Raw genomic sequence first — 13126 nt, 5'->3', positions numbered from 1 at the left:
GGGGGAGCGCTCTTAATTCTTTTTCTTCGCATTTGACAACTCACAGTTTAGCCGATCTTTTCTTTTTTCATTTCATCAGTTGTTCGCTTTATCACTCGGTGACGTCTGGTGGCTCCGCTAAACCCCGTGCGGGGTCGCTCACACAGCAAGGTCCATTGGGGCAGGGCATGGCGAGAGACTCGATTTCTGACCATTCGGCCGAGAAAGAGACTCCCCCCTAGTGCGCCCTAACGCGCCCCGGATCCGAGCCCCTCTCCTGAGGGGCTCGTTTGGGTCTCCGCTCGCACGGATTCCCTCCTCCACCGCGGGCGGGTGAGACGGCCTCGGGAGCGACCCGAGGATGCGTCCGCCATTCGCGGGAGCCAGACCGGAAGCCACCTTTGCCAGGTTCCTTGAAGAGAGCCTGTAAGGGCCAAACTAGACAATACTGCGTCCCCTCGTCTGCCACAAGGATACGAACCCATTTTAATGTTTGTTTTTTAACTTGACTGTCGTGCAGTGGGATGAGGGTCTCCTGCCCCTCCCTGTGCTTGTTTTCTATAGCTGAAATGGTGGCCATTTTGGCTCCTGAAAGCTGTACGGGGAGGACAGGAACCCCTCCTTCCCTTGAAGAGTGGTGCCCAGCAGAATTGCGCCCTTGTGGGGTTTTGAAAAGTTTTTGAAAAGTTCCTTTTAAAACACCTTTGAAATGGCGCTGTATCCCTGTGGCAGACCAGGGAACACAGTTTTTGCCCTAAGACTAGAGAATATCCTGTCTTAATACAAGGCAGCTTCATAGAAGTGTATGACACCAGCTGTCTTCATGTGAGTAATCTAATGAGTAATATAATGTGTGAAACGTCTGAAGAATAAATAATAACAGGATGGTCCTTGACAGTTACGTGCCTTGGCAGGGACCGGTCAGGATTGTAACACCCATTTTAAGCATAACACTGTTCCATTAGACTCGGTGTTGAGTGCATACTGGTGGGTCTATGCAAATGTAATGCTGCTACTTAAAACTTTAGGAAATGCAGAAAGTTGCATTTGGCCATGGCAGCAAGATGAACATCTGTTAGGAGGAGCATTTTATGCTACTACTGTGAACAGTTTGTGTTAAATGGTTCCAGTCAAAACAGCCGGTGTGCTTAATGACAGGAACACAGGGTGGAACAAATCCTGGAAATGCCAGGGTGTTTCTCTGGAAGGCATGAAAGAAACTCTGCTTCTTAAATTTGCCCTTTTAGGCGTGAACTGCTTTGCTGTAATAAATAGAGTCCCTGTGGAGGGAAGAGTGTGAGTTTAACATAGCAGTTATAATGAACCTAGAGTGCCTTTTCCTTAAGGTCATGGTGATGGCAAACTGTGGAGACAAAAAAAAAAAAATCCAGTCACAAATGATTCTCATAGTTTTCAGCCAGAGGCCTTGATTCACCAGAGAATTTTACACGGATGTAGTAGATGTGTGGGGAAGAATAAGTTCTAATGGCAAGAATGAAGTTTATTAATTAGCAAGCAGGACCCTTCCATCAAGCAGTCATTCTATAAATAATGTGCCATCAAGTCGCAACTGACTCATGGCAACCCCATCATGGGGATTTCAAGGCAAGAGATGAACAAAGGTGGTTTGCCATTGCCTTCTTCTGCACTGCAACCCTGGTCTTCCTTGGTGGTCTCCCATCCAAGTGCTAACCATGGCTGTCCCTGTTTAGCTTCCAAGCTCTGACAGTTTCGGGTAGTTAAGGCTTGCAGCCATTCTATAATAACCATTAAGGTCAATTATACTCAAGGAGGCAGTGAACTTCACCAAAAAAGATACAGATATTCAAGCTTATTTTGTTCAAAATGCCTTTGTTTTGTTTTTCCCAGTTGACCCTTTATATTTTGATCCCGTGAAACATTTGTTTGCAATTCGAAATTAACAGTTTTGCATATGTGTAGCTGTAGCATTCAGCATGGTGGCTGCCTTGGATCAAATATGCCTGGTTACTGTGCCCCAGATTGCCATAGGATATCTGTTTTACAAGCAGCTATGTTAGATAGTCTGTCTTGCTTTTTAAGCCTTGGTTTCAGTTTTACTACACTGGGAAAGCACTGTTAGTTTGTATGGGAGCACAGTTCCAAGGCTAACAGCACAATCCTAATTCTGTTGCCTAGTAAGCCACACAGAATAGAACAGAGTAGGGCCCTGACCTGGACAGCCCAGGCAAGCCAGATCTTGGAAGCTAAGCAGGGTCGACTCTGGCAAGTACTTGGATGGGAGACCTCCTTGGAATACCTGCAGTCGGGAGGCAGGGACAGGCTTTATTCAGCCACCTCTCTGTATATCCTCCTGGCCCCTAGTAGGGGTCAGTCACCAAAGGTCGCCATGACTTCCAGGTGCACACACACTCACACGTACGTATATATGGTCGTGATCACACAGGCAGTTTGGCCTGACACAGCCACTCCTCCCCTCTGGATCAAATGGGTGCAGTCAGACAGCCACATCTATCAGGCATTCACCAGCCATACTTATCCCGTCATAGGTCAACTTGGAGCCAGGTTAAAAAGGCACCACATCACAAGTGGTGTTTTTGGTTCCCCATGTAGTCATTGCTCATGGCTGGATGTCTGAACGCGGCGGAGCATGCGCAGAATGGATTTGGCAGTCTGAACCTGCAGATCCGTTCTGCTGATAGGGAGGGTTTTGGTTTTTTTTTTAATTGCCTATATGCGCAATTGTAGCATCTGTATTCACACGCACCAGAAAAATACAACAGATGCTACGATTGGCAAAAGACAGACGAGACCCCCTCACTTCTGCAGGAGTATACCACATACCCTGCAGTTGTGGACAGGTTTACATCGGGACCACACAGCATAGCATCCATACAAGAATAAAAAACATGTGAAAGGCACTACAGACTTGGTCAACCTGAAAAATCAGCAGTGGCTGAACATAGCGTAACTCAAACAGGACACAATATCTTACTCCAAGACACTGAAATGCTGAGCAACACATCCAGTTACCATGTGAGATTACTCAGGGAAGCCATTGAAATTCATAAACATAAACACAATTTCAACAGGAAAGAAGAGAGTTAAAAAATAAATAGGGCATGGTTTCCTGTCCTGAAAAACACAAAAGGCTCTACATCTGACAATAGCACTACAGATAAGATTAGAATTTCAACAGCCAATCCACATGCAAAAGAACCTCCTCAGGAAAGCTCCTCCATTAGCATGTCACAGTCTGGGGAACTCCTACAAGATAATGACTCAGCCCTACCCCACCTTTCTGAGTAGATATAAATTACCTGCCTACCATTTTTCTTCTCACCTTGACACAGAGAGGTACTCCATCTTTCTGTGTTATACCTCTGAGGATGCCAGTCACAGCTGCTGGCGAAACGTCAGGTACTACAATGCCAAGACCATGGCCATACAGCCCAGGAAATCTACAAGAACTAATGAACTCTGGCTGTGAAAGCCTTCGACAACATATTAAACAAAGCCTTCTACTGGTATTATTTCCAAAGCAGCATACAAAACCCCTTATCCTGTAACTGAAAGTCAAGTTTACATTCTATACCTATTGTGATTGGTGGTCATTTTCACTAGTGCGTGAGGAAACTGACAGTAGGCAATTTCTACTGATTTCCACTTCCTGCTGTAGACCCCTTCCTTTCATTCCTCAGGATCCCCTGTCTCAAGAGCACCATTTCATGGAGTTCAGTGGGCTGTACTGGGAGGAGGGAGGCAGGGAAGTTCCAATCTGCCGCTGGAAAATTTAGCCAGGATCCATCCCTTGGGCTGGGTACATACAGACTGCCCCTCGATGAATCTCAATGAAGAGATGGTTGAGAAATCACCTGTGTTGTTGTTGTTGTTTTTAATTACTGTCTTGTTGATTTTACGTTATTAGCATAAAAAGTTGGGGCCCAAGGGTGATGTAGATGTGAACACAGAAGACAAGAAAGAGGAAAAAAAGCAACAAGGAGAACTCTACATGTGGGACACCATAGACCAGGTAAGCAGTTTTTGACTTCCATTGTTTGGCACAAAGGTTGCTGACCTAACTGTGGTTGTTTGTGCTTCTTCTGGTGACATCTGGAATGGATCATTGGAATGCTCTTTCACTGGAATGCTTGGAAATGACACTGTCTGTCAGATCGAAGCACGCAGAAGAAAGCATATAACTCTGATACTGTAGCAACTTAATTGGCTGCTGGGTTGTTTCCCAACTGATTCAGAGTGCTGGTATTGAGCTTTAGCTCACATGCTAAACTGAAATTTGCCATGGTTGACACTGTTTGTTTCTTGTACCTGCTTGCTCCCGTCTCTCATTCAAAGCCTCCCAGCCTGATCAAGCTCCAATTCACCATTATATCTGAATGTATGTGCATCTATGAATTGGAGTTTGTTTACTCCCCACAAACTGGGACTCTAGACGATAGTTTATTCCTGAGTTAAACTCCCAGTCTCCATCTGAGCTGCCTGCATTCAGACACCATAGGGAACTGGAGTTTTTTCAGACCATGCATATCTGCACATGAAGGGAGGGCATAATGTGGGGAGCGTTCTGGAAAGGGCCCATTGTAGCAAATTTGGGCTTAGTGTGAATGCAGCCCTGAAGTCCTGAATGGCACCAGGACACCTTAAGTGTGCTATGTGCTTCTTTGAAATGTGACAGGTTGGGATACAAGACAGGGCCTTTTTGGCTGTGGCCCCATGGCTACATAATGTCATCCCGGGGGCAGTCTGCCTTCTGGCAAGTTTTTGAAGTTTAGTTAGTAGTGACAATGTGTATGAAGACTTCTGGATGTATGGATTCTAATCTCCTCTGATGCTTCTGTGTAGCTGTGCTGGTATATTATTGGTTACTATGACTTTGGTTCACTGGTTTCTGTTTACATTGTACTGTGTTTTGGTTTTTTATATTGCTTTGATTGTTAGTAGTTTTGGAGACAAAACATAAGTATTTTGAGCAAGTCCCTAAAATCCAGTATGGTTGAGATTAATGAATTTCTTCTGAAGAGGGAAGAGGTGCTAGGAGGATGTCATCGCCATGTTCCTTTTTTTCTGGTTGTGATTTTTATTGTCTACTTGTCTTCTGTTTTGCATTCTAGAAATGGACCCGTCATTATTGTGCCATAGCCAATGAAAAACTTTCATTCAGTGATGCTTTAGAACAGAATGCTGAAGAAGAAGCATTAAAGGTAAGAGAACTTCAATAGCTGTCTGAGTTCTTTTTATATTTTTGTTTGCTTTCCTTGCTATTAAAAAAATCTGCCTTAGTTCTTTAACAAAAACTGAGTAAACTCCATGTATTTGAGTAACGTGCCGTTTCCAGGCTTTCTTCAAAGCTTCATAATCTCGAGTTATTTCATTGATGATTCGTTCGGACAATTGAAGAAAAGCTTAGGAAATAATGTTAAGATTAGTTCACAAGAACTTTGGTTAGCTTTAATCCTTGCAACATACATATGGAGAAGAAAAACTATTCCTTTACTTACTGCAAGTCTTAACTATGACACTATATTTTTTTGGTCCTCAGTGCTGCACATTGGCACTTAATGTGGGGTTTTATGTTGGCTAAAAGGTGAGAATATTGAAATTCTCCCAGTTTAATGGGAGTGCACTTGGATATATTACATTTCTGATGGTTAAAACCAAGTGCCTTTTTGGATGTTCAAAGGAACTGACTTAAGGAGAAAGTATGGGAGGGGCCCGTCCTTCTTGTCTAAAGAGGAGAGAGATGCCTATCCCCTGGATGCTGATGTAGGTCCTGGGTCTTCACTGCTCCATGGTTTGCTAATGTGAGCAACATTGACTTCTGACTGGTAAATGCCCCTAAACATGACTTGTTAGTTCACAAAAATACAGTGAGGCAAATGGGTGCCGTAATATTCAGAACAGGCATTTATTCAGAACAGGCATTTGGAAAAAGTGCAGAAAAGGGCAACTCGAATGATAAAAGGGTTGGAACACTTTCCCTATGAGGAAAGGTTAAAGCGCTTAGGGCTCTTTAGCTTGGAGAAATGACGACTGAGGGGTGACATGATTGAGGTTTATAAGATTATGCATAGGATAGAGCAGGTAGAGAAAGAGGTACTTTTCTCCCTTTCTCACAATACAAGAACTCGTGGGCACTCCATGAAATTGCTGAGCGATCGGGTTAGAATGGATAAAAGGAAGTACTTCTTCACCCAAAGAGTGATTAACACATGGAATTCACTGCCACAGGAAGTGGTGGTAGCTAAAAGCATGGACTGCTTCAAGAGGGAATTAGATAAGCATATGGAGCGGAGGTCCATCAGTGGCTATTAGCCACAAGGTATAGATAGGGGCTCTGGGGCAAGTGATGTCTTCTTGGTGCTTGGGGGGGGTCAACAGTGGGAGGGCTTCTAATGTCCTGGCCCCACTGGTGGGCCTCCTGATGGCACTGGTATTTCTGGCCACTGTGTGATACAGAGTGTTGGACTGGATGGGCCTTTGGCCTGATCGAACATTGGCATCTCTTATGTTCTTATGTTCTTATATTACGTTGAGTATTTGGTACACTTCACACATATTCTCATGGCCAATTCAAATGTTACAAAGTTCATGTGGCTGATACGTGAACTGTTAGCAGGTCTGTGCCTAGAGTTTCATGCAGTACATGTACATGTCCCCAAAGGGTCAAGTAGCAGCTCGCCATGGCCATTGTAGGTCAGGAACAGAGCAGGAGGGGAAGGAGTAAGCCCCTGCTCCTCATGCTGTGTGGTCCCGATCCAAATTAGGCCATGGGCTCCTTGGAATTGAGTTCTTAGCACGGAACTCCAGGTGCACATCTTACCCTGGACTTTTTCTTTTTCCTTGTGTGGTCTAGGAGGTGACACGTACAGAGCTCCACTGCCATGAGAAATGGTTTCATGGGAAAATGAAGGAAGGGAGAAACACCGCCGAGAAGCTTCTGCAGGAGTATTGTGCCGAAATGGGTGGCAAGGATGGAACTTTCTTAGTTCGGGAGAGTGAAACTTTCCCTAATGAGTACACTCTGTCATTCTGGTAATAAATGGATGGGTTTTTATTTTTTACTCTAGGATGTAACGTTTTTTGTTCTTCTGTAGGAACCACATTTTGATGCATGCAGCAGCACAAAGAACTGAGTATTGAGGAAAGCTGATAACTGACACCTCTTGCTCTGAATTATTGTATTAAAATGTCTGTTCTGTTGCAATCCTGAGTATGCTGTTCAGGTGTGTATCTTTAAGCTGCAAACCTATGATGATGCAGCAGCAGCAGAACTGGAAGAAGAAGCAGAAAGCCAGTTCCACCGCGGGCCTGACAGAAGCCCTCCAGGGGCCTGATCCGGCCCCTGGGCTGCATGTTTGACACCCCTGATCTAGCTGTTCAATTGCAGACCAATATGACTACCCCCCCGAGACTATATACAGTGAAATTATCTGATATAAAAAATTACTGTAACAGTAAAAGCGGTCTACATTGTGACTGAATCCTGTGTAGCTAGGTCTGGCTTCATACTATTTACAATACATCCAAACAGTGCTTTAATATTGTTCCCAGTTGTTCTGATGCTGTATTAGCATAGCACTCTTTTACAAGTGGGGGAAAAAAGAGCTTCCCCATTTGGGCTGGCGTGGCTTGTTTTTGAAGTTTCTTCTCTGTTTCCTGAGTTTGTTCTCAAGCATGGGCTGTTTTGTTTTGTTTTAATCAATACAGGGACCTTGAGGGAGATCTTTTAAATTGGGAAAATGCCTCTTCTGCATGCTTTGTTCAACACTCATATCACAGGCAGGCCGTGCAGATGTAGCATTTCTGATCCCCCTAACCATGTTTAGATCAAGAGTGTAATGTGGTTTCCAGTCCCCTCCTCTGTCAACTTGCCTTGTGAATTAAGCCAGAGACATCTCAGACGCTTCAACTGGTGCAGAATGCAGCAGCAAAACTCCTGTCTTGGTCAGCTGCTCGCAACCTATTCCGTATGCGGTGGCTCAAATGGTTAAGTCGCTGAACTGCAGGCTGTGGAAGGTTGGTAGTTCAGCAGTTCGAGACCCAAGTGCGCTGCATGACAGAGTGAGCTCCCGCCTCTAGTTCCAGCTCCTGCCAACCTAGCAGTTCGAAAGCAAGAAATTGCAAGTAGATAAATAGGTACCACTTCAGTGGGAAGGTAACAGCGTTCCGTGCACCTTGGTGTTTAGTCATGCCGGCCACATGACCACGGAAACGTCTTCGGACAGCGCTGGCCCTTTGGCTTTGAAACGGAGATGAGCACCGCAACCCTAGAGTCAGATTCGACTGGCTTTCGAGCAAGGGAACCTTTACCTTTACCTATGTTTAACTGCAGTGGTTATCTGTTTGCTTCCTGGCTCAATTCAAAGTGCTGGCTATTACCTTTAAAGCCCTTCACGCCCCAGGGCTTTTGCCGAACCCTGTCTTGTGGTAGAGTCCCATGTGCCAGGCAGTGTGTTCTCCAGGCAGAATCCTCATTGTGGTAGATTGTCCATCTGGTGACAGTCCAGTTGCAACCTTTTTCTGTGGCAGGACCAGTCCTTTGGAAGAGTTTACCAGAATGGGAGTGGTGGGGCTCCTTCACTTTCTGCTTTCAGGAAGGCTTGTGAGACAGTTTTATTTCAAGGAACTTTTGATGGTGGATGAATTGGTTTGGCAAATCTAGCTTTGATGCTTTTTAATTTTTTTTTTAACATCGTGTGTTGTTTTCTGGTGACTTTTATTTTTGTTATGTATCTTGTAGACCATAATTCTAGCTTCTGATACACCACGACCTAGATTTCACCATGTCATCAGTCCCCAGTCCTGTTTCGCCTATCAAGTAAAAAAATACCAGCTTGCCACCATCTCCCCCTCCTTCCCCCACATCATAGGTTGTTGCACTGTAACAGAATGAACCAAGAACAAGGAATTTTTGGACAATTGTGTGGATGAGATTTAGAAGGCTAACTTGTTTTTTTTCCATGGTCCTCTCTGCTAGGAGATCAGGTAGAGTCCAACACTGCCGCATCCGTTCCTCAACCGATGGAGATACTGTCAAATATTACCTGACTGACAACCTCACCTTTGATAGCATCTACGATCTTGTCCAGCATTACAGGGAAGCACATTTACGATGTGCCGAGTTCGAGCTGCGTCTGACTGATGCTGTCCCCAATCCCAAACCTCATGAATCAAAGCCGTATGTACAGCCAAAAGGAAATTCTAGGGTGGAGTTAAATGCTATTTTTGATGCTGAGGTTTACTTTTGGTCACAGCTATTTTGATCTATGTGGAAATTTGAGTTTGGGAAGAAGGGGAAAAAACAACAACCCAGCAACGTGACCCAACTACAAATTTAGCTGTTTTGTATGGGTTATGTATGTATGGAGAGTGGAATTTGGCAGCTTTTGGGAAACCAAGAGCCTGCTGTCCAACATACAAAAAAAGAGATTTTAGTGATTCACTCTGAGTCCTTTCTTTAAAATGATATATTTAAAAAAAATCTGTTTACTACTCTTAACAATTAAGAATATAATTGAATATGTAATGTAATTTGGAGTGGTAGATTTAAATGTAATTCTCTGGTCTGGGGACAAGAAGAATACTCTGCACAGCCAAGATTCTGTTAAGATTTCTTCCATTCTAGAAAGGAGACGGATGTGATCTATAGACTGGATTCTCACAATTCGGGTACATCAATCTCTAATCCTGACATATTTATTACCTGTGTTGCCCCCCCCCCCTTGAACCCAAACAGATGATAACCAGAAACCAAGCTTGTCATTCTGTTTATCTGTTAAAAAAAACATCTCCTCTAATTTGCATGCTAATTTAACAAGCCACTCTCTATGTAGATACAACTATGTTCTGTAATTCCATTTCATTGTCTGACAAAGTGTGCGTGCACATCAAAGCTCACACCTTGAATAAAACTTTGTTGGCCTTTAAGGTGCCACTGGACTCTAACTTTGTTCTGTTGCTTCAGACCAACACGACTACCCATCTTGATCTATCCTTTCTTTACTGTTCACTTTTAAACTGCAACCAGAAGTTAGTTTTGTAATAATTCCACAACACCCAGTACCAAAACAGTTCAGAACTTTATCACTTTATGGGAACAAAAGCAGGGCCTCTCAACATACTCAGGCCTGGCAAGCAGTGGGGGGTTGGGGCAGGAAAAAAGGAGATTTTTCAGGTTTTGTCATGCCAGGATATGGTGGGTCTTCTAGCAGGTGAAGAAGAGTCAGGTTACACTGTGTGGCAGGGCATGACCTGAAAGATCTACCTTTCCCCTTTTTAAAATTAATGCAGCATCGGCCCTGATGAAGAGTTCTGGTGAACTCAAAAGCTTGCACACCACTATATGTCATTGGTAGGGCTGCCAACCTCCAGGTGGTGGCTTGAGATCTACTATTATATCTGATCTCCAGGTGACAGAGAACAGTTCTGGAGAAAATGGCTGTTTTGGAAGGTGGATTGTATGGCATTATACACCACTGAAGTCCCTCCCTTCCCCAAACCCTGCCTTCTTCAGGCTTCAGCCCCCAAATCTCCAGATGTTTCCCATCCCAGAGCTGGCAACCCTAGTTATTGGTTGCATGGCTTTTTGGATTTAATTTTTGGACAGACACAGGTGAAAGCAACAACTTAAAGTTAGCAAAACATCCCATGGCTGCAGAGATGATTGTCTGGCTTTGCGTGGGTGCCTGAGATGAAGCGAGGCAGCATGCTTCCTTCCCTCTTCTTCAGGAGCCCTTGGCTATGTGTCAGGACCAGGCCTACCTCTTCTCTGATCAGCTGCGTATGGTGGAGTTGGGGAGCGGGAGACACTCTCTTTTCTGTTGCTATAAGTCCTTTGTTAATTTCCCTTTGAAGAAGCTCTAATGGAGGCAGCAGGTAACCAGCTCCAGGACAGGCCTTAAATTTGCTGTTATGTACTTCTGTCAGGGCTTGGCTAGCCATAACTGTAGGAGATCAGTTTGTCATGGATAAAGCAGAGGTTAGGTGTCCAGTGCATAAACTAAAAGAGCCACTCTAAATCCTACTTCTTGCCTGCAATTTAGGTCCTGCAAAAAAAAAATTATAATTAGCTATCATCTAATGCACACTTTTATCATCTGATGTTTGAATTTCTAATTCTTCCACCACAACCATTTTGTGTTGACAAGTTCTGCAACAACCCATCTGCCTTTATGTTTTGATAGGTGGTACTACAATAACTTGAGCCGAGGGGAAGCCGAAGATATGCTGATGCGGATTCCTCGGGACGGAGCCTTTTTGATAAGGAAGAGAGATGAACCCAATTCGTATGCCATGACTTTCAGGTGAGAAATTCCTTTTATGAAACTAGCAGTGACACAAAGGGCCAGCAGTCAGCTCAGTGCATTTGATCGTGAGGATTCTAAGGGATGAGATGGAGAAAGAGAACTATTTTTTTTTTAATACTGGCTTGTATTCTGTAAACCTCCATGTACTTCTGGGTGCTTCTGCCTGTTCTGCCTTCCGTCTACCTGAGACTGGCTCAGGCGTGTTAATTCCTGCCCGTAGCATTCAGTCAGGTGCCTTCTTTAGCCTTCTCTCTGCTGGATTGCTGGCTGTTGTAATAAGATAAATTCCATGCCCTGACCAATAAACCTTAGCGCCCTGACTGTTTTGGACTGCAGTTCTAACAATGCCTCTGGAATGTCTGCAGGTTGATAACACTGTTCATTTGACATCATCAAAAGGCAGTGTCAATTAATAAATGTCTGCTAATTCCACAGAGCCGAAGGGAAAGTAAAGCACTGCCGGATCATGCAGGAAGGCCGCCTCTTTGTCCTGGGCACATCTGCATACTTTGAAAGTTTGGTTGAACTGGTGAACTACTATGAAAAGCACCCGTTGTACAGGAAAATGAAATTGCGCTATCCTGTGACAGAGGAGTTGCTGGACCGCTACAGTGTAGTAAGTGCCACTTTTTTAGACCCTTATAAATGTAAAAAGCAGGACATCTTCCAGGGATTTGGTTTGCTCTTATGTATTCTTTCCCAAGAGGTCACTCTACAAGCAGTTCTTTGTCACTGAGCGTTTTAAGAATATATTTATTTATTACCTCTTTCCAACTCAGAGAAGTTTTCCTTTGGATAGTTTCCCTTCCTAATAGCTTACAGGGCCAGACCTGCATTTAGATAATTTGTGGTCCAATATTATCGTTTTGTTTTATATTGCCTTTTATATTTCCTTTTGGGAGCTAAGGTAGGAACATACAGAACTTGTGTCAGAATAATAGAGGTGACCCATTAACTGTGGTTCAGAGACTGGCAGCTGGTCAGAGGAATGCATGTGCCATCGTTTCTAGAACACTGATTCCTCTCTGCCTGCTGTCTCCTGTCAGCCTTAACTCCAGTCGAGGGTTGCTAGTCAAACTATCTTCTCTTTGTTGAGTACATTATTGATTCACCAAGGAGCTTGGGTGGGTGGGTGTGCTCATGTCTCCTTTCCCTAGTGTATGCTCTCAAGGACCCGAGGAAGTAGTTAAGGCTGAAAGAATGACTGGCCCAGGCTTCTGGACTAAGTAGCCATTTGAGTTTCGATCTCTCAGTCCAGCACTCTAACCGCTACACCACCCAGGCTGTTGAATGCCAGTAGCTAAAGGCGGGGAGTAAAAATCCCAGCAAGGAATAACTAACCTTACTGAAACCATCCCCAGCCGATTAAGAGATCCCCAAACAATTACGTCTGCACTGGTCCTAAGTGGATAAAATATGGGAGGCACGGCAAAATCTTCCCTCATAATAGCTGACTGGGGGACGGACGGCAGATCTGGTGATTGAGTGGTCCTTCCTGGATGGCATTTTGGCCTCTGGTTCTGTGATGATTCCAGATGGCTTCTTACAAGCTATGATTTTGTTCTGGAAGGGAAAGTAACTATACTAAAATGGGAGCTGGAAGTGCTGCTGGTATTTAAGTAAACTCAGTTGTGCATATAAAGGGAGGGGCCACGTCCCAGTGGTCAGGTGTCTGCTTGGTATTCAGAAGGTCCCAAGTTCAAACCCCACTGTCTCCAGTTAAAGGGTTCTGGCAGTAGGTGTTATGAAAGACCTCTCTTCAAGACCCTGGAGAGCTGCTGCCTGAATAAACAATGCTGACCTTGATGGACTGAGGATCTGATTCAGGATAAGGCAGCTTC

General features: G+C 44.3%; 1 protein-coding gene across 1 annotated transcript in view; it reads left to right on the top strand.

Annotated features, from left to right (window-relative positions):
* The window catches only part of PLCG2 (phospholipase C gamma 2), a 98336-nt gene that overhangs the window by 60537 nt on the left and 24673 nt on the right, over positions 1 to 13126 (top strand). Inside the window, exons 15-20 of the mRNA XM_015405807.1 lie at positions 3887 to 3991; positions 5091 to 5180; positions 6833 to 7011; positions 8957 to 9157; positions 11163 to 11282; positions 11721 to 11901. Of these exons, the coding sequence (XP_015261293.1) occupies positions 3887 to 3991; positions 5091 to 5180; positions 6833 to 7011; positions 8957 to 9157; positions 11163 to 11282; positions 11721 to 11901 (876 nt within the window). The remainder of the gene's footprint in view (positions 1 to 3886; positions 3992 to 5090; positions 5181 to 6832; positions 7012 to 8956; positions 9158 to 11162; positions 11283 to 11720; positions 11902 to 13126) is intronic.

The sequence above is a fragment of the Gekko japonicus genome, unplaced genomic scaffold (genome assembly GCF_001447785.1).
Source record: "Gekko japonicus isolate JY-2015 unplaced genomic scaffold, Gekko_japonicus_V1.1 scaffold144, whole genome shotgun sequence".
In the NCBI taxonomy this organism is placed as follows: Eukaryota; Metazoa; Chordata; class Lepidosauria; order Squamata; family Gekkonidae; genus Gekko; species Gekko japonicus.
Note: the sequence above shows the minus strand (reverse complement) of the source record. Positions and strands in the feature narration are given on the sequence as shown.